General features: G+C 38.4%; 1 protein-coding gene across 4 annotated transcripts in view; it reads right to left on the reverse strand.

Annotated features, from left to right (window-relative positions):
- The window catches only part of nt5dc1.L (5'-nucleotidase domain containing 1), a 138,955-nt gene extending 125,370 nt beyond the window's left edge, over nt 1–13,585 (reverse strand). The window contains exons 1-6 of one of the 4 annotated variants that reach the window (XM_018261903.2): nt 13,424–13,585; nt 11,875–12,232; nt 9,677–9,768; nt 8,067–8,138; nt 5,794–5,903; nt 3,655–3,734 (exon numbers count right to left, since the gene is read on the reverse strand). In XM_018261903.2, the coding sequence (XP_018117392.1) occupies nt 3,655–3,734; nt 5,794–5,903; nt 8,067–8,138; nt 9,677–9,768; nt 11,875–11,967 (447 nt within the window). In that variant the 5' untranslated portion in view covers nt 11,968–12,232; nt 13,424–13,585. 4 annotated transcript variants of the gene reach the window in all.
- Nucleotides 13,586–24,885: the final 11,300 nt, after the last annotated feature.

The raw sequence follows: 24,885 nt of genomic DNA on the forward strand, positions 1-24,885 counted from the left end.
TATTTCCAAGTTCTGGAGATCTCTTTGCAAAGCTCTTAACATTTCCCTTCAATTTTCTTCTGCCTACCACCCACAGTCTAATGGAGCCGCAGAACGGGTCAATCAGGCTTTGGAACAGTTTCTTCGTTGTCATGTGTCCTTGTGCCAGGATGATTGGTCGGATCTTCTTCCCTGGGCTGAATTTGCCCACAACAACGCTCTGCATTCTTCTTCCCAAAAGTCTCCTTTCTTCTGTGTTTATGGTCTCAATCCTTTGGCTTTTTCCCAAGATTTTCTTCTTACCAATGTGCCTGCAGCCAATGACCAAGCTGCTCACATGTTGGCTATTTGGCATGCTACTGCTGCAAACTTAGAGAAGAGTTCCCTGGTGCAGAAAAAGTTTGCTGATAAAAGAAGGATTTCTTCCCCTCCATACAGTCCTGGTGATAAAGTTTTTCTTTCCACACGCAACATTCGTCTCAAGATCCCTACACCCAAGCTTGGTCCTAAATTCATCGGCCCCTTCCCTATCATCGAAATCATCAACCCTGTGGCTGTTCGTCTTCAACTTCCTCCTGAGCTGCGGATACCTAATGTTTTTCATGTTTCCCTGCTTAAACCTGCTATGTCTTGCCCCTCTTCTTCTTCCTCTCCAGCTCCTGTTTTGGTTGACGATCACAAGGAATTTGAAGTCAAAAGGATCTTGGACTCTCGTATTTCCCGAGGCTCTCTTCAATATCTTATCGAGTGGAAGGGGTTCGGTCCAGAGGAGTGTTCTTGGGTGAAAAGCTCGGACGTTCATGCACCTGTCCTGGTTCGTAAGTTCCACAAACTTTTTCCTTCTTCTCCTAGCCTCGGTGGTCCTGAGGCCCCCCCTGAGGAGGGGGGTACTGTAATGGAAAGTAAAGAACTTACCCCACGGGACATCCAAGATGGCGACCTCCTGCTCCACCATGCGGGTCTTCCTGGTCGTAATATGACGGCGTCAGAAACGTGTCGCCCCAGGATTGGTCGCCGGCGACGGAATGGACGCTGGCGTCAGAATGTGCGCCGGCGTCAGGACGCCAACGTGTGGACGTCGGCGTCTGCGTCATGACGTCAATGCGTCAAGTTTGGCGCCAACTTTTGGACTATTTAATCCCAAGTGCCCTTTCTGTCCTTGCCCAATTATAGGTCTATCTTGTATAGTTCCTGGGTGTGATTTCTTGATATTCTGCAAACCGTGTACCAACTTCTTGCCTGTTTCATCGATTCTGATCCTTGCCGCCTGTATTGACCATTTGCCTGATTACGACTATTCTTCTGATAAATCCTTTTGTACCGCGAACTTGGTGTTATTGTCTCCTCCTTGGTCCACACTACAACAGAGCCTTCGGGCCCTGACAGCTCCATCATATCAATTAACAAATGTGAATAAAATAGTTAATTTATGACACTTAAGGATATAGTGATATTGACAGTTGTGTAATAAATACCAGCCCCTTATGCTAGTTCCCCATAGGAGCATGTTTCTTTGAGGAAGAACAGTATGATTGCTAAGACAATCCCAATGGTGTCCAATGATGATTCCAAAGTATACAGAAGAGAAAGGAAATCACAATATTTTTTTGTAAACCTTCAGTAAAGGTAGGAGTACATGGCCTAGAGTCTGGGGTAGGAGGCCCCAATGAAAGAGGCATAGGGAGTATCTGGATTGAGGCAAGGAGACCTCATAAATTTACAAGATAGTTTGATACTATGTTCATGAGCTGTAGGATCACAAGGAGGTACTCTTGCACATGGAATGTATTAGGAAATTGTAACCCGTGACAAATATACCAGCTTTGGGACCCTGCAGTTGTTTGGTACAAAAGGAGACGTGGTAGCATGGAATGATCATCATCTCACTGTACTCCATGTACTGTATCTTTACTAAATTGGGCATATTTTACTTTTATATGCTTTTCCAAAATTTAGAAGATTGATTTGTGTAATTTAATCCCATTGCAAATTGCACATAATTAAACGCACAAATTACATTTTTCAAGGACAGGAATATAACATGGTTTTGGGTGGAGTTAAGGGTACTACTGCATATGTTCTGACTGTCTTCAGAAAATAAATACAGTGAAATCTCAATTTTTCCGATTTTAAATTTACTGCATTTTACACTGTTTTTTGTGATCCCACCAATATATACTACATTATACACAATATATACACAATATATTCTACATTTCCCATTTTTCCTGGTCCCCTGAAAAAAAATGTAAAATGGGGGTTCTGCTGTATTTTACTTGCACAAACAGAACAAACAGTTGCAAGATACATCGGCCAAAATAGTAGCAACACAGTTATGGCCAATTATCAAAAGGTCTCAAATTTTAGTTACCATGGTAATTATTAGAAATTATTAGTAAAACTACAAAGAAAACCTGTTAAAATATAACATTGTCAATAAATATACCCCTGTTTCTTAACCGTAGGTCCCCATAAGTTGCCAAACTACAACTTCCAGAATGCTTTGCACTTTGTAAAGTAAAGAAACAGAGAAATAAACGCTTGACTGCTAGAATGAAGGCTGTCCTTGAATGTATGCTTTGATAACTTTACAGTGCACCTTATGAGTCAGTATTTAATAATGTTCCACTGAATAGTCTGGATGGGGCTGTGTTTAGAGAAGAAATAAAAGATGGATGATCACACACACTTCATGAACAGGACTTTCCCTTTAAAGAAATCATTTTTATATGTACAAGATAAAAATAAATGGTATGCCAAGTAAAGGACTGGGAAGCAAATATCTAATTGGTTATAAAAACTGCAACAAACTGGACTGGGGCAAATATATGCCTTTTTTTTAGTCCGCAAACAGGCGAATAATTTTAAAAACCAGAAAGATTTAAAGGGTAATTTACAAAATGGAAGGCAGGGTGCAAAGTGCAGCAAACTGGTGCAATCCACCATTTGTTTGTACTTTACACCCTGCTGTCCACCTGTGGACACCCCGATAAATATTGCGCTCTTCTCAAACCCACAATTACAAAGCAATATCAGGTGTCTGGACCATGGTAGTCTAGTTGAGACCTATAGGCTCACCTTTATTTCTGCTGAAAATTACAGATCAAAGAAGAAGCATAGTATCAGACTAAGCTTTTCAATCAATGATTGCAAAAAATATATAAAATAATGTTCAATACAGCATTGTATAGATAAGTTTAGAGTAGCATTGGTAAATGCAATGTATTATCCTAAAAAAAAGGTTTAACTCACTTTTTCTACAAGCAAGAATACAGTATTTCCTGTAGTCATACAGATATATCTTTATGATATAAAAATGATTTTAAAAGTTTCCTTCCCTTAAAAACTAAAATGTACTTAATAATGGCTAATTCCAAATCACACTTCAGTATACCGGAAATGTAGTCCCATAGAGTCCCAAGAGAGTGCAGAGACCAGTGGCTATTTGCACAATGCCCCCACTCCGTGGGCAAATTACAAAAATATGGCTGCCTTTCTTTGCACTTTGCACACTGTGTTGGGCATTTGCCCTAATATCATTGCCAACATTACAAACAGTCATACAAATAATGTAACATTTATCAGTGTTTGAAAAAAATTGTCCTATTTATGAATTATCCTAATTCCACTAAAGGCACATAAAAAGGGTACTATATTGGAGTATTTTCAACTTACCATTTCAATACAATCCACAATTTTTGCGCATAGGAGTGCGCTAGGCAGATCAAAATGGTTGTCATAAAAGTAATATTTAGCTGTCAAAAAAAGACATAAAATACAATAAACTGTTTATGTTAAAAATTAACATATTTATTGCCGCCCGTTCCCAAAAACTCCATTCCAAAGATGGTTACTGGGGTCCAGATACTAATTTACACCCACATTAATTCTGATATAAAGCTACTTTCTCATTCACCAGAAGAGTTGTTCATTGGTTTTTATTTTAATTTATGTTAATTTATTTTTGTTTCTTACTACTTTTAGCTAAAGCTGCTAAGCTTAACTGTGTTGTTGTGTGTGCCAGTGGCACCAAAGAATAATGACCCACAAAGCACAGCAATTCAGCTGACATGCCCAGTAAGAGAAATGCTTCTTCATATTACTTGTGGTTACCTAATTTTACACCATGAGAGGTAGAGATAAACAACACTCACAATACAACTAATCATATCCTCTTTAGTATCTATTTTACAGTATATCATATAATAAACTGCTTTCATGAAACTGAATCTATTATATTACAGGTGTGGGATCCGTTATCTGGAAACCCGTTATGTAGAAATCTCCGAATTATGGAAAGGCTGTCTCCCATAGACTCTTTTTTATATAAATAATCCAGATTTTTAAAAACTATTTCCTTTTTCTCTATAATATTAAAACAGTACCTTGTACTCAATCCAAACTAAGAAATGATTCATCCTTATTGGAAGCAAAAGCAGCCTATTGGATTTATTTAATGTTTACATGCTTTTCTAGTAGACTTAAGGTATGAAAATCCAAATTACGGAAAAATCTGTTATACAGAACGCCCCAGGTCCCGAGCATTCTGGATAACAGGTCCCATACCTGTATTAAAAGCTAACAGTGTGCATACAATATTAATAAAAATAGAAGCTAAAAAGGTGACTTAACGGCTTTAAATGCCCAGCAGTAACTTTTTTCGACAACTGCCCCAGCACCATGTTACTTTGCCAGAAAGTGACATTGCTTCTCCCAATGTTGTTTCAGGAGGGATGCCATTTTGGGAGTCATTGGACTAAGACCTGATAGCCTGTTGGGTCTTTGTGTGGGGAGTGTTTTATAGTACATGATAGTAGCAGCAGTTAGCTTTTAAACTCTTCTGACGCATAATAAAATATGGAATTTGTTTGTTCCAGAAGCATTCTTTCTCTAATCTCCTGAGGCTATAGCACTGTAAACAAAAACTTATTTTGGGCCCCAAGAGACCCTAAAAAATATGATGTTGCTCACTCTTTGTTGAATAAAGTGTCCTTAATCTCCAGGACATTAGAAGCTGAGTTTTAACTTTGGCTCATTTTTAGGTACCATTAAACAGTGCTGGGTGTCCTTGCTATGGACGCTACTGCTATTATTTGGATTTGCAAAATTTACAGGTTGAGTTAATATGGCTCCACCTAGTGGAAAATAAAGGGAACACATTCAAAATAATTTATTTTGAAACTAGCAATTTGTATTATTTTGTATGCTCTGCTAAAAGTCAGGGCATGGGATCCTGAAAGGATCTGATTTTCAACAGAAAATAAAAAGAGCTGTAGTAGTAAAGTGTGGTAAGGTAAAGTGACACTACTGTGCCATCCACTACCAAAAAAATCTAATATGTACAAATAGAGCTGATTTCTAGTATACTCATATTAAGATTTCTCCATGGACAACACAGCATTCTTTTTCATTAACATATGCCCCTATATATATGTATATATGTATATATATATATATATATATATATATATATATATATATATATATATATATATATATATATATATATATATATATATATATATATATATAGATATAATAATATGGGATCTATTGTAAAGAATTCTTGGTACCTGGAGTTTTCTGTAATAGGAAAACTAGGATTGCTTTGTCACCAATATGAATTTATGCATCTTAAATCAAGGTACTGGTAATGTTTCATAATACAGAGAAAAGGATACAATTTTAAACAATCTGAAATAATTGCTTACAATTGACTCTATGGAAGATGACCTTTCTGTTATTCTGAGATTTCTGCATATTGGTTTTACAAATAAGGGATATCATATATGTATTTAATTTATGTTTAAGTACCTGAACGTGCATAACTTCCATTAATTGCATTAAAATGTTTCCACTCTCTCTTCTCTCCATAAACTTCCGCAATTTCTTCTCCAGTCATTGACTTTGTGCCATGCGTTGCCCTAATCAGTAAGGTACAGGTATAGAACATAGTCAATAAAGGTAAAAAAGAATCATTAATGGTAATTATAAAAAAAGTTCTGATGCAAAAGGTACTGTGCTATCCTAAAAAATGGTCCATTGTGCCACTTATATAAGAGGCACGAGCAGTAAGACACAACATGAACTAACAAATATTCAAATTCTTGTGAATAAGGTACATTAACAAAAGATGATTTGTTCCTGATTATGTATAAAACACAACATTCATTCAGAAATTCAGTTCACTGTCAAAATGTATACATAGCTTATTAGTTTCCATATTCATAGAGCATTTAGTTTCAAAGCACCTTTAACATAAGCCGAATGTGGTGCCTGTACTTATAATTCGGAATGGAGGTTGGCTACATGCAGGCAAATTTCTGCCCCTGCATCAAATGAATGTAGATAAAGCAAGGGGCATCTATATACATCATTTGAATATGAAGAATCAAGTACATCTGTGTAACATTAATAAAGTAATATTAGTTATGATTATTACTATTAACACAGATTTAGAAACATATTCCACAGTGGTGGAATAAATGAATGTATACATTGAACAAGCAAGAATAAGAAAGGGATGGAAGTAGCTTTTAACAGCAGTCCTTTCAGGTAATGTTTGTTTAGTCTTTGTTTATTGATATGCAGCACCCTCTGTAGTAGGTTAGATAGTATTCTACACACTATGGTTGCGACAACCATGTGGAGCAAGGCTGGGTGCTATTCATCTTGTTAAATAAATTCTACAATAAAATATTTTTCTTACACATACAAAAACAATATAAGAGTAGCATTGAGAGCATCAATAATGTTATGTGTACACATAAAAGCTGCCAGTCACTACACAGATGGTGGACAGGGAAGCTATCATGTGGTCACTTGCCAACCAGATTTTTCTCATCTGCTACAATTGCGATCTGTGAAGCTAAGATCCATTATCAGAGTTAAAGAGTTAGTGTGTATATTCCATGGACTTCATGATGAAAGACTTCAACAATCAGGGGAGGGGAGACTTCTCAGTAGACATTTGGTTACCTGTACATAAATAAGCAAAGTGTCTGTGTTGCCTATGCACACATTCCCTACCTGTGTAAGGATTGGGAAAAATGTAAGTAATGTATAGGGAATTTTAAATACAGTTGAATGCAAATCTGCATCTGCTCCCCTGGACAGATCACAAATCTAGTTAATTTTGTAAGTGAAAAGTAGTAAACAACTAACACATGCATCAGTGTATTAAAATAACATAATGAATTTTCCAATGGTAAAGGGGTGGCTCACCTTTAAATGAACTTTTAGTATGTTGTGGAATGGCTAATTCTAAGAAACTTTTCAATACTTATTTTTGATAGTTTTTAATTTGGCATCTTCTTCTGACTCTTTCCAGGTTTCAAATGGGGGGCACTGACCCCATCTAAGGCCACAAAATGTATTGTTATTGTGTGTTATTATTACTCCTATTACTGTTCAGGCACTTTCCTATTCATATTCCAGTCTCTTATTCAAATAAATGCATGGTTGTTAGGGTAATTTGGATCCTAGCAACCAGATTACTAAAATTGCAAACTTGAAAGCTTCTCAATAAAAAGCTAAATAACTCAAAAACCACAAACATTGAAACAGGATTGTCTCAAAATAAATCTCTATATGTCATAAAAGTTAAGCAAACATCTAATTATTTGCTATGGGTTACTACTCCTAGGCAAATTTAGTGGATTTTATTACATATAGAGGTTAATGGCAATTAAGGGCTAACGGGTATTAGGGTCAGGGATCTATCACAAGTGAAAGGGTGTCCAAGCTTATGCACATACCACAATCACTATTCTGTTTATTCCTGTGTTTTAAAGTTGATGAAATAAAATGTTACTATGCTTTAGCATTTGCAAATATGATGTTTTTTAACACACTGATTCCTGCAATAGATGTTTACTACTTTCTACTTAACAAAACATATCATTTAGCAATGGGTGCATAAAACTGTAAAAGTGCTTACTATTTTACCTTTCTGGTGTTATTTCTGCATGAAAAAAAAACACTTTAATAATTATCCACAAAATGTGTGTTCTCTTTGAAAATATTTTAGATCACAAATCTTTACATTTGACAAATAACATAGAGCATGCACTGCCAAAAATGTTTACCTGAGTATAGTGCCATCAGCAGCAAGCTTGAGAAAGTTCCCCTCTTCCAAATCCAGAACCAACCCTTTTGAACTACACCAAATAAGAAAATGAGTCAACAGTATTGTAAGCAAAGAACTGAAACTTTTTAAAAATTATTTTCCTTTTCTCTGTAATAAAAAAGCTACATGTACTTGATGGTAACTAAGCTTAGTAATTCCAGATAATAGATCCCATGCATGTAATGCAAGACCAGACTTAAAGGAAAAGGAAAATTGCTAACTTTTGGCACCCCCAAATTATTGTATTTTCTTACCTCATACCTTGGGCTGGTGCTCCTATTAGCAGGAAACTGCACCGGGCAGGGATTCTTCCACCAAGCGCCACGGTTTCTGTTTTCTATCTATGCGCAGGTGGGCATGAATAGTAACACGAAAAGCCGAATTTTAACAAAAGTCAGCTATTTCGCTGTACTGTGCATGTTGCAGAAATGTTGCATATTATGTTTTGGGTTTATGTACCAGCCCAAGGCAACCACAGCCATTTAGGATTAAAGAGCTGTGCCTCTGAAGATGACCATGCCAGTTACTGAATATATATTTAATATAAATGTCACCATACAAGGCAGATTATTGAATATTTCAGATTATTGGTACATGGCAGCTAAGAAACCAGCAGAATTAGCATCAGAATTAATAATCAGCTCTCTAGCATCATCTTATATTACATAGAAAACTTCATTTTCTGTTTGTTAATTTGAGCCAACCATAATCTTAGCTTCTCAACAGCTGCACACTGAGCAAGTTCATGTTGCAGCCACTCCTAAAAAAATCCATGATGGGAAACTCATGTGACAACTTTGAATACCTGATCATTGCCACTATAGAGATGTTGAGCCTTTAGGTGGGTTCAGTATGTTCAGCATATAAAATATGTCATTTCTAGCCATATTCAACTCTAAGGTTTAGTTCTCCTTTAAAGGTACAAGGAGTAGCGTTATCAAAACAGATTAATGTCAGCCAATTTTATTAAACAAAATTTGAGATATGTTTTACCAGCATTGTTCAGATAGCTAAGGCTATCTAAGATCATAAGTAAATATTTTATTTTAAAATCCTTAAACGGCTCTTAACAGTCCCCAAAATGATATACCTATCTTCCTACATTGAGTATGATGTCTTTTCTAACACAGAAGCTGAAAACTGTAGCTTGAATCGATAACTTCCTTATTTAGCATAAACCTCCACCCCAAGAGTACTGAACAGATAGATCAGGAAAAGACAGGTATTGCAGGTTTCAAATGTGATGCTGCAGCAAGAATTTACTAGAATGTCCAGAGTTCTGCAAGTGTACCACTGACAGTAATGGCACTGAGAGAACGTTATTGGTTATGGCAAATCAAATCCGGGGAGTCACTGCCTGCAAACCACTTGGAATGGCATAATTGTGCAAGACTGCAGAAGGCTATTTTCTGTAGGTGACAAAGGGCTCCATACATTCTAAACCTTCACAAATCAGAATCAGATGACTACTGATCCTTACATATAAATTATGCAATGGAAATTTTGGATAACGTACATAATGTGCTTTGCATGATAATTGTTATCAAATACAATCAAGATAGAAATTACCAAAAATCCCATTCCTCGGGTGAAACGCACAGCAGTTCTTCGCTGTAACCTTTTTCAGTCACCAAGTACTGAGCAAAACTCTCATAAATTAGCTAACAGAACAAAAGAAAAGGTAAAATTATAGTCATAATAATTAAATACATGACACAGTCCTAGGAACATAACATACAGCAATGGATACAAAGGAAATAAAAAGAATATTCAGTTACACATGCATAGCAAAGTTATCTTCTGATCTAACAGATAGGCTGTTACTGATTTAATTTCACAAACCAACCTAAAAATGTTAAAAAGACCTCCAGTGATAGGTATGTATGGAGAGTGCCAGTACAGATTTGGAATTCTTACATAGAACTGATTGTTTTACATCAGGGATATTTAAACTGTATTTATGTCTCGTCACCATAAAGTCAGAAAGTTACTATAATCTTTGATTTTTACTTCATACTAAATGCAATATATGATTTTAGCAGCATCATAAAGTTTATGCTTTGCTGTGAAAAAACTACTGTATCCCTTCATTTGATACCACATGGGTAGAAAATTCTTTAGTTGGAAACCAGTTAGCTACAGTGCTCCTGAAATGCTATTGACCACAGTGCACTAATGAAACAATATTTCAAATAGTCTTTTAGTAAAGAAAATCCATGCTAATGCCAAACCAGTTGTATTTTTTGTATTTGTATAGATTTTTTAAATCTTCTACTCTTAAGCATTCTGTATGAAGAATTTTTATATCTGATTGCAGGCCTGGTTGAACACGCTAGGGTTAAGCCACAGGTTTCTTGTATCTGGCTTTTTGCTCAGCAGCTCTGCAATTTGGAATTTCAGCCTGCTAGGATCCAATTTACCTAAGCAACCAAGCTGTGCTTAGAATGACAGACTGCAAGATGAATAGAAGATGGCCTGAACAGAAATAGAACATTCTATAACATGCTAACACATTAACGATATAGCAAACTACTCCTTAGAGGGGTTGTTCACCTTCAAACATCTAGTTTTTTTCAGATAGATCACCAGAAATAACGACTTTTTTCCAATTACTTTCTATTTCCTATGTATCATCGTTTTTCTAATATTGAAGTGTAAAGTGTAATTTTTCACCTTCTAAAGCAGCTCTGGGAGGGGGGGTCATTGACCCTGACACTGTTCTAAATTGATACATTTAGTTGATACATTTCTTATCTCTGTCCCTGCTGTGCAGAATTTCTGGGCTTCATTACAGGCAGCTGTTGGAATTGATACAATACTGTAATTGCTAATACTCCGGAGATGCTGCTGAGAAATTTGTCAACAAAATGTTGCAAAATTTTAACAGTTTAGAATCCGCACCTGAATTACTGAGCTGCCAGACTCAAACACCAGAAGCAATGACATTCAACTTTAAACTCAGATTTTGGAAAAACAGTAAAAAAGTAAAGAAAACAATACTATCCCCCTACGTGATAAAGGCACTAAGTTTGCCCAGTAGCAGAAACCCATAGCAACCACTAAGGTGTTTGTTTTTAAGCAGGTGACCAGTAAATTCTATCTGCTGATTGGTTGCTAGGGTTATTCCTCCTGGGCAAATTAGTGTTTTATATTACATAAACCCACCCAAATTGGAAAGTCCCTCCCAGTGTGGACTGCAATGATGAAACTCTAAGCTACAGGGTCTTAGGGGCACATTTACTATGGGTCAAATATCGAGGGTTAAATCCTTCAACTTCGAATATCGAAGTCGAAGGAATTACCGCAATTCGCTCGATCGAAAAATCGATTAAGGATTCGAAGGATTTTAATCCATCGATCGAACGATTTTCCTTCGATCAGAAATTGCTAGGAAAGCCTATGGGGACCTTCCCCATAGGTAAACATTGGTGCTCGGTAGGTTTTAGGTGGCAAAGTAGGTGGTCTAAGTTTTTTTTAAAGAGACAGTACTTCGACTATCGAATGGTCGAATAGTCGAACAATTTTTAGTTCGAATCGTTCGATTCGAAGTCGTAGTCGAAAGTCGAAGTAGCCAATTCGATGGTCGAAGTAGCCAAAAAAATACTTCGAAATTCAAAGTATTTTTTATTCTAATCCTTCACTCAAGCTTAGTAAATGTGCCCCTAAATGTATGATTAGCAAGGCAGGACGCTGCTCACTAGGCACAAACATGTAACCAAACATGGCGGGCCATACCAGGAGCTCTCTCCATGCACTGCTGCACCTACCTTGTTGGATTCTTGCAGCTGGTAACGGCACAGAGTGTGGTCCAGGTCAAAGCCAATGACATCGCACTGGCTGAGACAGAATGAGTTAGCCATTGTTTGGGATTGGACACAGGGTTCTTGTTGAGTGTGTGCGGAGATAGGCAGCACTGACAGCACAGTGTGTGGTGCCTGACCGGAACTGGGCTGTGCTCTGCTTTCCCGTTTCTTTTCACAGTATTTGGTGGTAGCTCCCTGACAATGAGTGTAGCTCACTGGGCAATGTCAGCAGTCTTCTGAATGGATATAGCAGCTGCAGCTTAGGCCTCGCAGCGAGTTGTCATTGTTACTGTATAAAAAGAAAGCCTTTCTGAAAATCCACCTGTAATGTGCATCACACATTGTTATAGCCATATCACAGACATGACACATGGTTTATAGTGTAATACAGTGGCAGAATCTGGGGTCTCAAACCATATCCCCCAAAACAGCAGCTAATATGAATGGCATTAAATTCAGTATATGTAAACATTCTGTGTCCATATCTATGAGCCAAATCCAAGCATGTCCTGCCCTCTCTCCCCTTTAAAATTTCTGTATTGCTAAGGCATCATTTTTGTGCCTCCCCCACTACTGGTAACAGTTACATGATCTCCTCTTACTTGGAAGTGACCATTTATACCTGCCCCATTCATCCTCTTCCCTCCTACCAGCGATGTCAGTTATGCAATCTCCTCTTACTTTTTCCTTGACAGATCGCAGCTTCCCCATTCATCCTCCTCCCTGCGATATCATCCTTCATGAATCCTATAAGTGATGTCATCCCTGGCCCCTCCTCTAAGTGATGTCATGCTTCAGTCTACCTCCATGGTTCTTAAGGGCTGCAGACTTAATGCTTCTCTATCTGCCCTACTCTCTCATCCCACAGACCTCCCCCTTGCAACGTCATCCCTGAGGCCCTCCTACTTCACTTTTCAAACATACAGTCTCATTCATAAGCCCTTCTTTATTCTCTAGCCTACTGTACTGCACATGTTTATAGCCTCAGTCACGCTACACACAGTATCAGCTTTACTTAGTCAGTCCTGCAATTTCAGCTACATGAATTACCACACTCTCTTTAAATATGCACATAAAACAATGCATGCAATAAAGCAAGCCCTACACAAAATAGATCACCCAGTGCTGCTAGTGAAGATCTTTGTGCTCTCAGTCAGGATGGATACTGTCACATTTTGTGAGAAAAACATCTCTTCGCTAGCAGCACTGCATGATAATTACATTTTGTTTAGGAATTGCTTTTTCACATACATTGATTTACATGCATGTTTAAAAATAGCATGAATAATATGTTTAAAATGCAGGTAATACAGCGATGATCTGGCTCAATTAAAATGTATTCGAAGCAGGAAATTACATATAGCTGAATGTGTTCAGTAAAGCTGATATGGAATGAATGAAGCTACAAAATATACAGCAGAATTCAGACAAAGAATACAGCATGGCTTACAGAATAAGTAAACCTGTTATTTTATCTCTCAAATGACTCTAAACAGCCCCCAGAATGACATACCTTTCTCCCTACATTCAGCCTGGTGCCGATTCTAACACACAAGCTCAATGCTGCATCTCAGAGCAGCTACTTCCTCTTCTTGCATGAAGCTCCACCCCCTTTAGTGAACTGAGCTTTCCCTCTCGATTGACTAGGAAGTCTGGGAAAAGCTCTTTGCTGCGCATGTGTCACAGATCTAAAGTCAAGCCAGAGCCAGCAGGCATGTGCAGCTTTATAGTGGTGAGGAAGCAGGGAGCTTGGATCTGTCAGTAAAGAGTAGTGTAACTGTGGGATAGTGTATAGTAAATCAAGATAGTCACAGGGATTTGGACTGTAACTGTGGGATAGTGTGTATAGTAAGACAAGATGGTTTATGGGGAAGGGAACTGTAACTGTGGGATAGTGTGTATAGTAAGGCAAGATAGTTTATGGGAAAGGGAACTATAACTGTAGGATAGTGTGTATAGTAAGGCTAGATATTTTGAGGGGAAGGGAACTATAACTGTACGATAGTGTGTATAGTAAGGCAAGATAGTTTATGGGGAAGGGAACTGTAGCTGTGGGATAGTGTGTATAGTAAGGCAAGATAGTTTATGGGAAAGGGAACTATAACTGTAGGATAGTGTGTATAGTAAGGCTAGATATTTTGAGGGGAATGGAACTATAACTGTACGATAGTGTGTATAGTAAGGCAATATGTTCTCAGGGGTTTATAAGAGGAAGTGACTAACTGTGGCATAGTAAGTATAGTAAGGGTAGATGTTATTAGGGAAGGACACTGTAAATAATGATATCTAAGCCTAATAATGTAGTAAGGCAATATGCTCTCAGGGCTTTGGACTGTAACTGTGGGATAGTGTGTATAGTAATGCAAGATTTTTTCGAGGGGATGGGAACTGTAACTATGGGATAGCGAGCATAGAAAGGCAAGATGTTCTCAGGGGTTTGGACTATAGCTTTGGAATAGTGTGTATAGTAAGGTAACATTTTCTGAAGGGAATGGAACTATAACTATGGGATAGTGAGTATAGTAAGGCAAGATGGTCTCACTGCTCCCTTGCTCCTGATTACAGCAGAGTAGTACAGCAGGCTTGGAGGGTGTCAAATCTGTGGCTGCTCCTCTTACTGTCTCTGTCCTGGCTTCAGCTGCTCATGGTTCTGGGCTGCTGGGTCTGCAGTGATCCTCGAACAATGCAGGAGCTGTCAGAGGAAAACACACATTTAGTGGGTTATTTAATAAAATCCAAATTTATTTGTCATTATTAAAATTAAAAAAAACTCAACCAAACTCCCATGCCCGATTTTGCCTTATTTATTAATAAATAAATAAATCGGATCAGGACAAATCACGATAAAATCAAGTGAAAATCAGAATTGTAGCAATTTTTGGGGCTTTTTTCCTGAATCACTTGATTTTTTCGAGTTTTTTTCCCAAAAACCCTAAAAAGGTTGGGTTTTCAGGCTAAACCCACAGAAGATCGCAATAACGTCAATCTGGGATAGGTGCCTCTCCCATTGACTTATACAGGACCTTGACAGGTCTGAGATGATGAATTTTCTAATTTGGGCTTTTTGTATTATCTGGGTAAAATAAATCTCAAAAAATAGTTTTTTTTTTCCTCTAAAAAATTGAGTTTTGCCCCAAAAAGCACGACCAGAAAAGTTTGAGGTTTCATAAATAACCCCCTTAAATTGGTTTACGTTAAAGTAACACTGAACTCTAAATTATTCACCTAAATAACTTATGGAAGGGTGTTTCCCTATAAATGCCCACTCCATTTCTTCATGCCATGTTCTGCAGAATTCGAATCATGTTCTTGCTATGTACAGGCATGTACAGAACATTTGCTGTGTGCCGCTGCATGGCTATGCGCGATTAGGTGGTAGCAGCACAGTAAACATACTGGGTAAGGTGATTCTGCTAAATAAAACAGGTAACCCTAAAGCTGGCCATAGATGCAAAGATAAAGTCCTTTGTTTCGTATGATTTACAGACTGTGTGTGGATTGTCCCGGCATTTTTAATACAATGTCGACCAGACAGGTTAGAAGATTTTTGTTGGCTAACGATGCATGTATTGACTATCTGACAATATCAGTTAGTGACTACTATTTGTTGGACATAACTTTTGTATGATTGCTGTCTGTCAATTCATGTTAAGCTGGCCATAGACGCAAAGATCCGATCGTATGAATCATCGAACGATCGGACTTCCCCATCTCCCGACCGGCCACTAACCATTGAGATCAAATAAAGTACAAAAGAACAGATCAGCTGATGCTCTGCCCCTGACAGCAATCAGACGAAAGTTATGTCCGACAAAAGCTAGTGACAATCTCCCACTGAAAATCGTACGATCGGCAATACATGCAGATATATTATCGGCAGACGACAGAAATCTTTTAACCTGTCCGATCGATCAAACGACCGATCTCCGCCGGACGAAAAATGTCGGGACTCTCCACACAGGGTCCGAAAATCGTAGATCTTTGCGTCTATGGCCAGCTTTAGGGTCTCTGTTGCAGATCTCAAGCCTGTGCTGTGTGCCTGCCCCAAGTGTCCAGCACATATAACCTCTTTTTGCTTTTAATTGATCTCTCCCCACATACATTATTGTATTTATAATCAGCATTTGGAGGGTTTGTTCCTTCGTTATTAAGTTAAAAGCAATGGCTCTCTCTATTTCTTGCTCTAGTGTTTAGTATGTACAACTGATTAGGCAGCGCTCATATATACTGCACCAAATGGAATAGTTCCATTTATTTTTTTTATATGTAACATACTTAACATATTGGCAATAAACAAACATTATAAGTTATCTACTGACATGAGCATGCAACATACTGTATCTCCTGCCATGTGTATAAAACATATGATGCCGCCCAATACAGCAACTATGAAAGGCTAGCAGGGACAAATTCTGCACTCTATGGATCAAATTTATTAACCTCCAATAATTCGCCAGCGACGGCTTCGCTCACAGTGCAACTTTGCCAGGCGTAGATTCGCCAGGACAACGCTAATTCGCTAAAATCCAAATTCACGTCCAGGGTGCCGAACACTGGTGAAGTTGCGCTAGCGTTACTGCACCAAGCGAAGCAAAGCTGCACTAGTGTTGCCTAATTTGCATATGGCGGGAAGTTAAAGTTCAATGTACGTATATGTTGCAGCAAATACACTACACAAGCCCGGGAAACCTTAATAAAAGAAAATAGAGTTGTTATATTGCCCTACACATGAGCCCAGTGTATAGTTTATGTGCCATATGTTAGGAAATGAAGGGGGGAAGCCGGTTACCTCTAAAAAATGTTACGCTCTTTTGCAGCCTATCACCCTGAAAAGACGCATATTTTTATCTATAAATATAGACACTATTTAGAAAATTGTGACATTACTATTTTATGTCCACGTTAGAGTTGTAAATCAGCAATAGTAAATGTAGGCTGAATCAGGCATTGCTTACTTTGCATAATTACAATATGTAATGAATATGAGCTGCTGCAATGTATTGATAGCCTTAGTTTACCAGGATCTCAAATACTGCTATATCTGCTAATACATTTTTATTTATGGGTCTATAGAAAAGAATGTCTATAGACATTCATTTTTTGCATTGCAACAAGGACAGACAGTCTTTAAAGACTCTGTTATTACTAGCAAATGATATTGGTAAATTAAAGCCAGAAGTACGTGCAACTTTCCATGCAACTACTGTTTTGCAAAGATGGAGTTACAGCCCCAACTGACCAACTTAAGGTTTTAGTTTTGACAATTGAAATGTCTACTTGGCAGTGCTTTGCAGACAGTATTAAAGAAGACAAAGGAAGTTATGATGATACAGTGGATGAATTACTAGAAGTCTTACATCCATTTGATATTGGCCTTATGGCTGCATACAAAACAAAGCAAAAACAAAATGAGAATCAATTGATTTTTGCTAACAGGTTATGGGCATCAGGCCTGGACTGGGAGTCAAAATAGGCCCTGCCATTCCAAGTACACAGAGCTCCCTATCAGCCCAAACAGCCTCCTACCAGCCCACTATATGGTTACTTTCTATGGAACCATACAGCAGCCCCTCTGGCATTTGCCAGAACCCACATATTGCCAGCCCGGGCCTGATGGGCATCTTACCACATTGGCAAAGGCAGAACAGGTAACAGAGATGAGTCTGAATACAAAAATGTGTTCATTTGCAATGCTCAGCCAATTATTAGGGCAAAATGTGAATTTTTAATATAACCCCATACACATGCATATAATGAAATAATTGTATTAATGCAACAATGCTTTAACCCTTTAAGTGCCAGCAGAATTTCACATTTTGGTTACGCGAAATGCCAGCCGTTTTTGAAACATTTTGTGCTCTCTCACTTTAGGGGCATTTTCTGAGGGGAAACCTATAGTTTACCTAGGAAAACTATACATTGTTTTTTTCGGTAGAAACTGAGCTTTCTAAATCTGCCTGAGTTTTCATGTATTTCCACCTGTGCAAAAAAATTTATAGTGCTAAATACCAAAAAAAAATGAAAAATTACCATTTTTCATCGTATATCAATTTATACCAGAAAAATATTTCATTTTACGGATGAAAATCCAACTGATTTGGAAAGCCTTATGTCTCTCGAACGTGCCAATACCAGATATGTATAGTTTTAGGGAGATTTAGGATTTCTGTACAGCAAAAACTCCCGGCAGTATATTACCGAATTTTGAAAGCACTAAGGCAGAAAACGGCATGCTTTAGATTCCAAGGGAAAAAAATCCTGAAACCGTAGGTTTACCCCAGAAAACCATACATTTTTGAAAAGTACACATTCTGCCGATTACAAAATGGGTAACTATGTCTCTCTACTCCCAACTACCAAACATAAAAGCTTGTCTGAACATAGTGGTTTTTCAACAAAAAATTCAAAATTCTGAAAAATCATTTCAAAGGTTTTATTTTGCTGCTCCGCATATCCCAAACTATATTAGGTACCAAGAAAAAGCACCTGAAATATGATTGCCAGGGGTCCACTGAACAATTTGATACCCATTATGCATAGGTTTACCAAAGTATCTGGCATTTAGAGACACCAATATGAAGTTAGCACATCCAAATTGTTCAGGACTTTACTTCAACTACTGAGAAATCAACACATTGACTGCATTTTTTGTGGGGTAAAAACACAGAAATATATGTTTACCCCCCAAAACCCATATATTTTTGGAAAGTACACATTCTACCGAATCTAAAATGGGTACCCATGCCTTTCTGCTCCAAACTACTGAGTCGCAAGGCTTTCCCAAAGTTGTCGGTTTTGGTGAAATATCTGAAAATTGCCTCAAAGCTTCAACTTCCCAGCACCATATCACCCATGTGTCATTACGTACTAAGAAAAAGCACCCTAAATATGATTGCCAGGGTTCCTCTGAACATTTTGGTGGCCATTGTTCATAAGTTTACGAAAGTATCTGGCATTTAGAGGCCCCAAAATGATGTTAGCGCATACAAACAGTCCCGTGGGTAACTTCAGCTAATGAAAAATCAACACATTGACTGCATTTTTGTGGGGTAAAAACACAGAAATATATGTTTACCCCCCAAACCCATACATTTTGGAAAGTACACATTCTACAGAATCTAAAATGGGTACCCATGCCTTATTGCTCCAAACTACTGAGTCGCAAGGCTTTCCCAAATTTGTCGGTTTTGGTGAAATATCTGAAAATTGCTTCAAAGCTTCAACTTCCCAGCACCATATCACCCATGTGTCATTACGTACTAAGAAAAAGCACCCTAAATATGATTGCCAGGGTTCCTCTGAACATTTTGGTGGCCATTGTTCATAAGTTTACCAAAGTATCTGGCATTTAGAGGCCCCAAAATGAAGTTAGCGCATACAAACAGTCCCGTGGGTAACTTCAGCTAATGAAAAATCAACACATTGACTGCATTTTTGTGGGGTAAAACACAGAAATATATGTTTACCCCCCAAAACCCATATATTTTTGGAAAGTACACATTCTACAGAATCTAAAATGGGTACCCATGCCTTTCTGCTCCAAACTACTGAGTCGCAAGGCTTTCCCACAATTGTCGTTTTTGGTGAGATATCTGAAAATTGCCTCAAAGCTTCAACTTCCCAGCACCATATCACCCATGTGTCATTACGTACTAAGAAAAAGCACCCTAAATATGATTGCCAGGGTTCCTCTGAACATTTTGGTGGCCATTGTTCATAAGTTTACCAAAGTATCTGGCATTTAGAGGCCCCAAAATGAAGTTAGTGCATACAAACAGTCCCGTGGGTAACTTCAGCTAATGAAAGATCAACAAATTGACTGCATTTTTGTGGGGTAAAAAACAGAAATATATGTTTACCCCCCAAAACCCATATATTTTTGGAAAGTACACATTCTACAGAATCTAAAATGGGTACCCATGCCTTTCTGCTCCAAACTACTGAGTCGCAAGGCTTTCCCACAATTGTCGGTTTTGGTGAGATATCTGAAAATTGCCTCAAAGCTTCAACTTCCCAGCACCATATCACCCATGTGTCATTACGTACTAAGAAAAAGCACCCTAAATATGATTGCCAGGGTTCCTCTGAACATTTTGGTGGCCATTGTTCATAAGTTTACCAAAGTATCTGGCATTTAGAGGCCCCAAAATGAAGTTAGCGCATACAAACAGTCCCGTGGGTAACTTCAGCTAATGAAAGATCAACAAATTGACTGCATTTTTGTGGGGTAAAAAACAGAAATATATGTTTACCCCCCAAAACCCATATATTTTTGGAAAGTACACATTCTACCGAATCTAAAATGGGTACCCATGCCTTTCTGCTCCAAACTACTGAGTCGCAAGGCTTTCCCACAATTGTCGGTTTTGGTGAAATATCTGAAAATTTCCTCAAAGCTTCAACTTCTCAGCACCATATCACCCATGTATCGTTATGCACCAAGAAAAAGCACCCTAAATATGATTGCCAGGGTTCCTCCGAACAGTTTGGTGGCCATTGTTCATAGGTTTACCAAAGTATCTGGCATTTAGAGGCCCCAAAATGAAGTTAGCGCATACAAACAGTCCCGTGGGTAACTTCAGCTAATGAAAAATCAACACATTGACTGCATTTTTGTGGGGTAAAAACACAGAAATATATGTTTACCCCCCAAACCCATACATTTTTGGAAAGTACACATTCTACAGAATCTAAAATGGGTACCCATGCCTTATTGCTCCAAACTACTGAGTCGCAAGGCTTTCCCAAAGTTGTCGGTTTTGGTGAAATATCTGGAAATTGCCTCAAAGCTTCAACTTTCCAGCATCGTATTGTCCATGTATCATTACCAGCATAAAGCATCCTAAATATAAACATATGGGTCTACTAAACAGTTTGATACCCAATGTGCATAGATATACCAAACTATGTGGCGCACAGAGACCCCCAAATGACAATATGTATAGACATTTTCACGGCTGACGCGCTGGCTGCTGCAATATAACCACCCGGTGTGTGTATTATGCGACATTAGCCCACCTAACAGTACAGAGACCCCAGAAAACCATATATTTTCAGAAAGTACACATTCTGACGAATCCAATATGGGTAAATAAGTGTTTCTACTGCAAACTGCCAAACTGCAAAGCAATGCTGAACATAACGGTTTTTATCAAATTTCGGAAAATCGTCACAAAGCTTGAATTTTACCCCATTATATGCAACACATTTCGTAACGTATCAGCATAAAACATCCTAAATATGAACGCCAGGGGTCTACTGAACACTTTGATGCCCAATATGCATAGATATACCAAACTATGTGGCGCACAGAGACCCCCAAATGACAATAGTGTATATACATTTTCACGGCTGACGCTCTGGCTGCTGCAATATGAGCACCTGGAGTGTGTATTATGCGACATTAGACCCCCCTAACAGTACAGAGACCCCAGAAAACCATATATTTTCAGAAAGTACACATTCTGACGAATCCAATATGGGTAAATAAGTGTTTCTACTGCAAACTGCCAAACTGCAAAGCAATGCTGAACATAACGGTTTTTATCAAATTTCTGAAAATCGTCACAAAGCTTGAATTCTACCCCATTACATGCCACACATTTCGTAACGTATCAGCATAAAACATCCTAAATATGAACGCCAGGGGTCTACTGAACACTTTGATGTCCAGTATGCATAGATATACCAAACTATGTGGCGTACAGAGACCCCCAAATGACAATAGTGTATATACATTTTCACGGCTGACGCGCTGGCTGCTGCAATATAAGCACCTGGTGTGTGTATTATGCAACATTAGACCCCCCTAATAGTACAGAGACCCCAGAAAACCATATATTTTCAGAAAGTACACATTCTGACGAATCCGATATGGGTAAATAAGTGTTTCTACTGCAAACTGCCAAACTGCAAAGCAATGCTGAACATAACGGTTTTTATCAAATTTCTGAAAATCGTCACAAAGCTTGAATTCTACCCCATTATATGCCACACATTTCGTAACGTATCAGCATAAAACATCCTAAATATGAACGCCAGGGGTCTACTGAACACTTTGATGCCCAGTATGCATAGATATACCAAACTATGTGGCGTACAGAGACCCCCAAATGACAATAGTGTATATACATTTTCACGGCTGACGCGCTGGCTGCTGCAATATAAGCACCTGGTGTGTGTATTATGCAACATTAGACCCCCCTAACAGTACAGAGACCCCAGAAAACCATATATTTTCAGAAAGTACACATTCTGACGAATCCAATATGGGTAAATAAGTGTTTCTACTGCAAACTGCCAAACTGCAAAGCAATGCTGAACATAACGGTTTTTATCAAATTTCTGAAAATCGTCACAAAGCTTGAATTTTACCCCATTATATGCCCCACATTTCGTAACTTATCAGCATAAAACATCCTAAATATGAACGCCAGGGGTCTACTGAACACTTTGATGCCCAATATGCATAGATATACCAAACTATGTGGCGCACAGAGACCCCCAAATGACAATAGTGTATATACATTTTCACGGCTGACGCTCTGGCTGCTGCAATATGAGCACCTGGAGTGTGTATTATGCGACATTAGACCCCCCTAACAGTACAGAGACCCCAGAAAACCATATATTTTCAGAAAGTACACATTCTGACGAATCCAATATGGGTAAATAAGTGTTTCTACTGCAAACTGCCAAACTGCAAAGCAATGCTGAACGTAACGGTTTTTATCAAATTTCTGAAAATCGTCACAAAGCTTGAATTCTACCCCATTATATGCCACACATTTCGTAACGTATCAGCATAAAACATCCTAAATATGAACGCCAGGGGTCTACTGAACACTTTGATGCCCAGTATGCATAGATATAGCAAACTATGTGGCGTACAGAGACCCCCAAATGACAATAGTGTATATACATTTTCACGGCTGACGCGCTGGCTGCTGCAATATAAGCACCTGGTGTGTGTATTATGCAACATTAGACCCCCCTAACAGTACAGAGACCCCAGAAAACCATATATTTTCAGAAAGTACACATTCTGACGAATCCAATATGGGTAAATAAGTGTTTCTACTGCAAACTGCCAAACTGCAAAGCAATGCTGAACATAACGGTTTTTATCAAATTTCTGAAAATCGTCACAAAGCTTGAATTCTACCCCATTATATGCCACACATTTCGTAACGTATCAGCATAAAACATCCTAAATATGAACGCCAGGGGTCTACTGAACACTTTGATGCCCAATATGCATAGATATACCAAACTATGTGGCACACAGAGACCCCCAAATGACAATAGTGTATATACATTTTCACGGCTGACGCGCTGGCTGCTGCAATATAAGCACCTGGTGTGTGTATTATGCAACATTAGACAAATGGATATATAGTAAATAAAATTTACAAGGCAAAACAAAATAAGGCAGTAAAGAGTGAAATGCAAAAAAATCCAATAAAACCACAAAAATCAATGTTTTTTTTCCAGACTCGTGTTATCGGCCGTCAGAATCACAGTTTGAATATTTTAGCTGGGCCAAACAGGTTATACGGCTAGAAACAAGTGAACACAACATACGCAGAGCTGAAAATGCAATAAAATGGCTAAAAATTCAATAAAAATGCTAAAAATGCACCAAAATACCCAAAATTGCAATATAATCACCGAAATAACATAAAAAAGATATTGCACAGTACGGTTAGCGAATACGCTATTCGTAATGGCAATAAAACATTTTTTTCAGCCAAAAAAAGAAACAATGCGATAAGAAAAAAAAAAAAAAAGCCACAATGCCATGTATGTGCGTGTGCGTGTGTACAAATGGTAAATTACATGTTATGTGCGCGTGTGTGCGTGTGCACATGTGTGTAAGTGCAGTGAGTGTAAGTGACCCCCCCAATCCCCAAAAATGTATGTGTAAGTGTGTGTAAGTGTGAATCTAAGTGTGTATTACTGTAATAAGTGTGTGTTGGTGTGTTTGTGTGTGTAATTGTTGCACTAACCTGAAAAAATCGCTGGAGACTGTTGCAGGCGATCTGGAAGGGCCTCAGGAAGAGATCTGCGACGTCCTCTGTGTGCCTGTGCTGTGGGGGCGGAGATATCCAGCGCGGTGTAGGCTGCAGCAGCAGGACACGTAAGTTACACGTGCCTGCTGCTGTTTTTGGGCCCCTGGGCGATCGCGCCCCAGGGGCCACTCGATCCCCTGCTCTGCTCGTTGCCTAGGGGCAGGGGATCGATGCGGAACGGAGCGAGCGGCTCTAACAGCCGCTCCTCCGCTCCAGAACCCGGAAGTGCTGCAGAACGTAGAATCTACGTTCTGTGGCATTTCAAGTTACTTTTCCACAGAACGTAGATTCTACGTTCTGTGGCACTTAAAGGGTTAATGTCTTACAGAAACATATTCCGGGTCAACAGATGACCAGCACCACCATTGCAGTGATGTAAACGGCGGGAGTGTGGTGGGTTAATCAAAACTTTACAGAAACATAAAAAACATTAAGACCAAGAAATAGCATTGCAAATAATCTAGAAGTGACTGGAAATTCCTGCCATGCAAAACCCTGCATCTCTTCTATAAACAAAGCAAATGGTCATTACAATAACAATACCTTCCAAAGCAAGGTAACAAATGTACACAGTGCTCAAAGACAGACCTCTAACAGAAGTATGCAAATGTAATGCATAACAAACACCTAGGAAATACCCTAGGAAATGGCCTAAAGACAGAACATAGGAAAAATATTTTGAGAGAATTGGAATTACACAACAAAATTGATTCCCTCAAAAAAAAAAAAAAAAAAAAGTAACCTCTTAACAGACACAAAATATTGATTTGCAACACACCCATATTCTGCAATTGTCCCATAATCATGCAGTTGTTAAATATGATTTGTGCCATACGGAAATGGTAAAATGTAAAAAAAGAGTTAAATGACCTACAGGGAAAATATACTAAGATTGTCCCATTAA

This window comes from Xenopus laevis, chromosome 5L (assembly GCF_017654675.1).
Source record: "Xenopus laevis strain J_2021 chromosome 5L, Xenopus_laevis_v10.1, whole genome shotgun sequence".
Taxonomy (NCBI): domain Eukaryota; kingdom Metazoa; phylum Chordata; class Amphibia; order Anura; family Pipidae; genus Xenopus; species Xenopus laevis.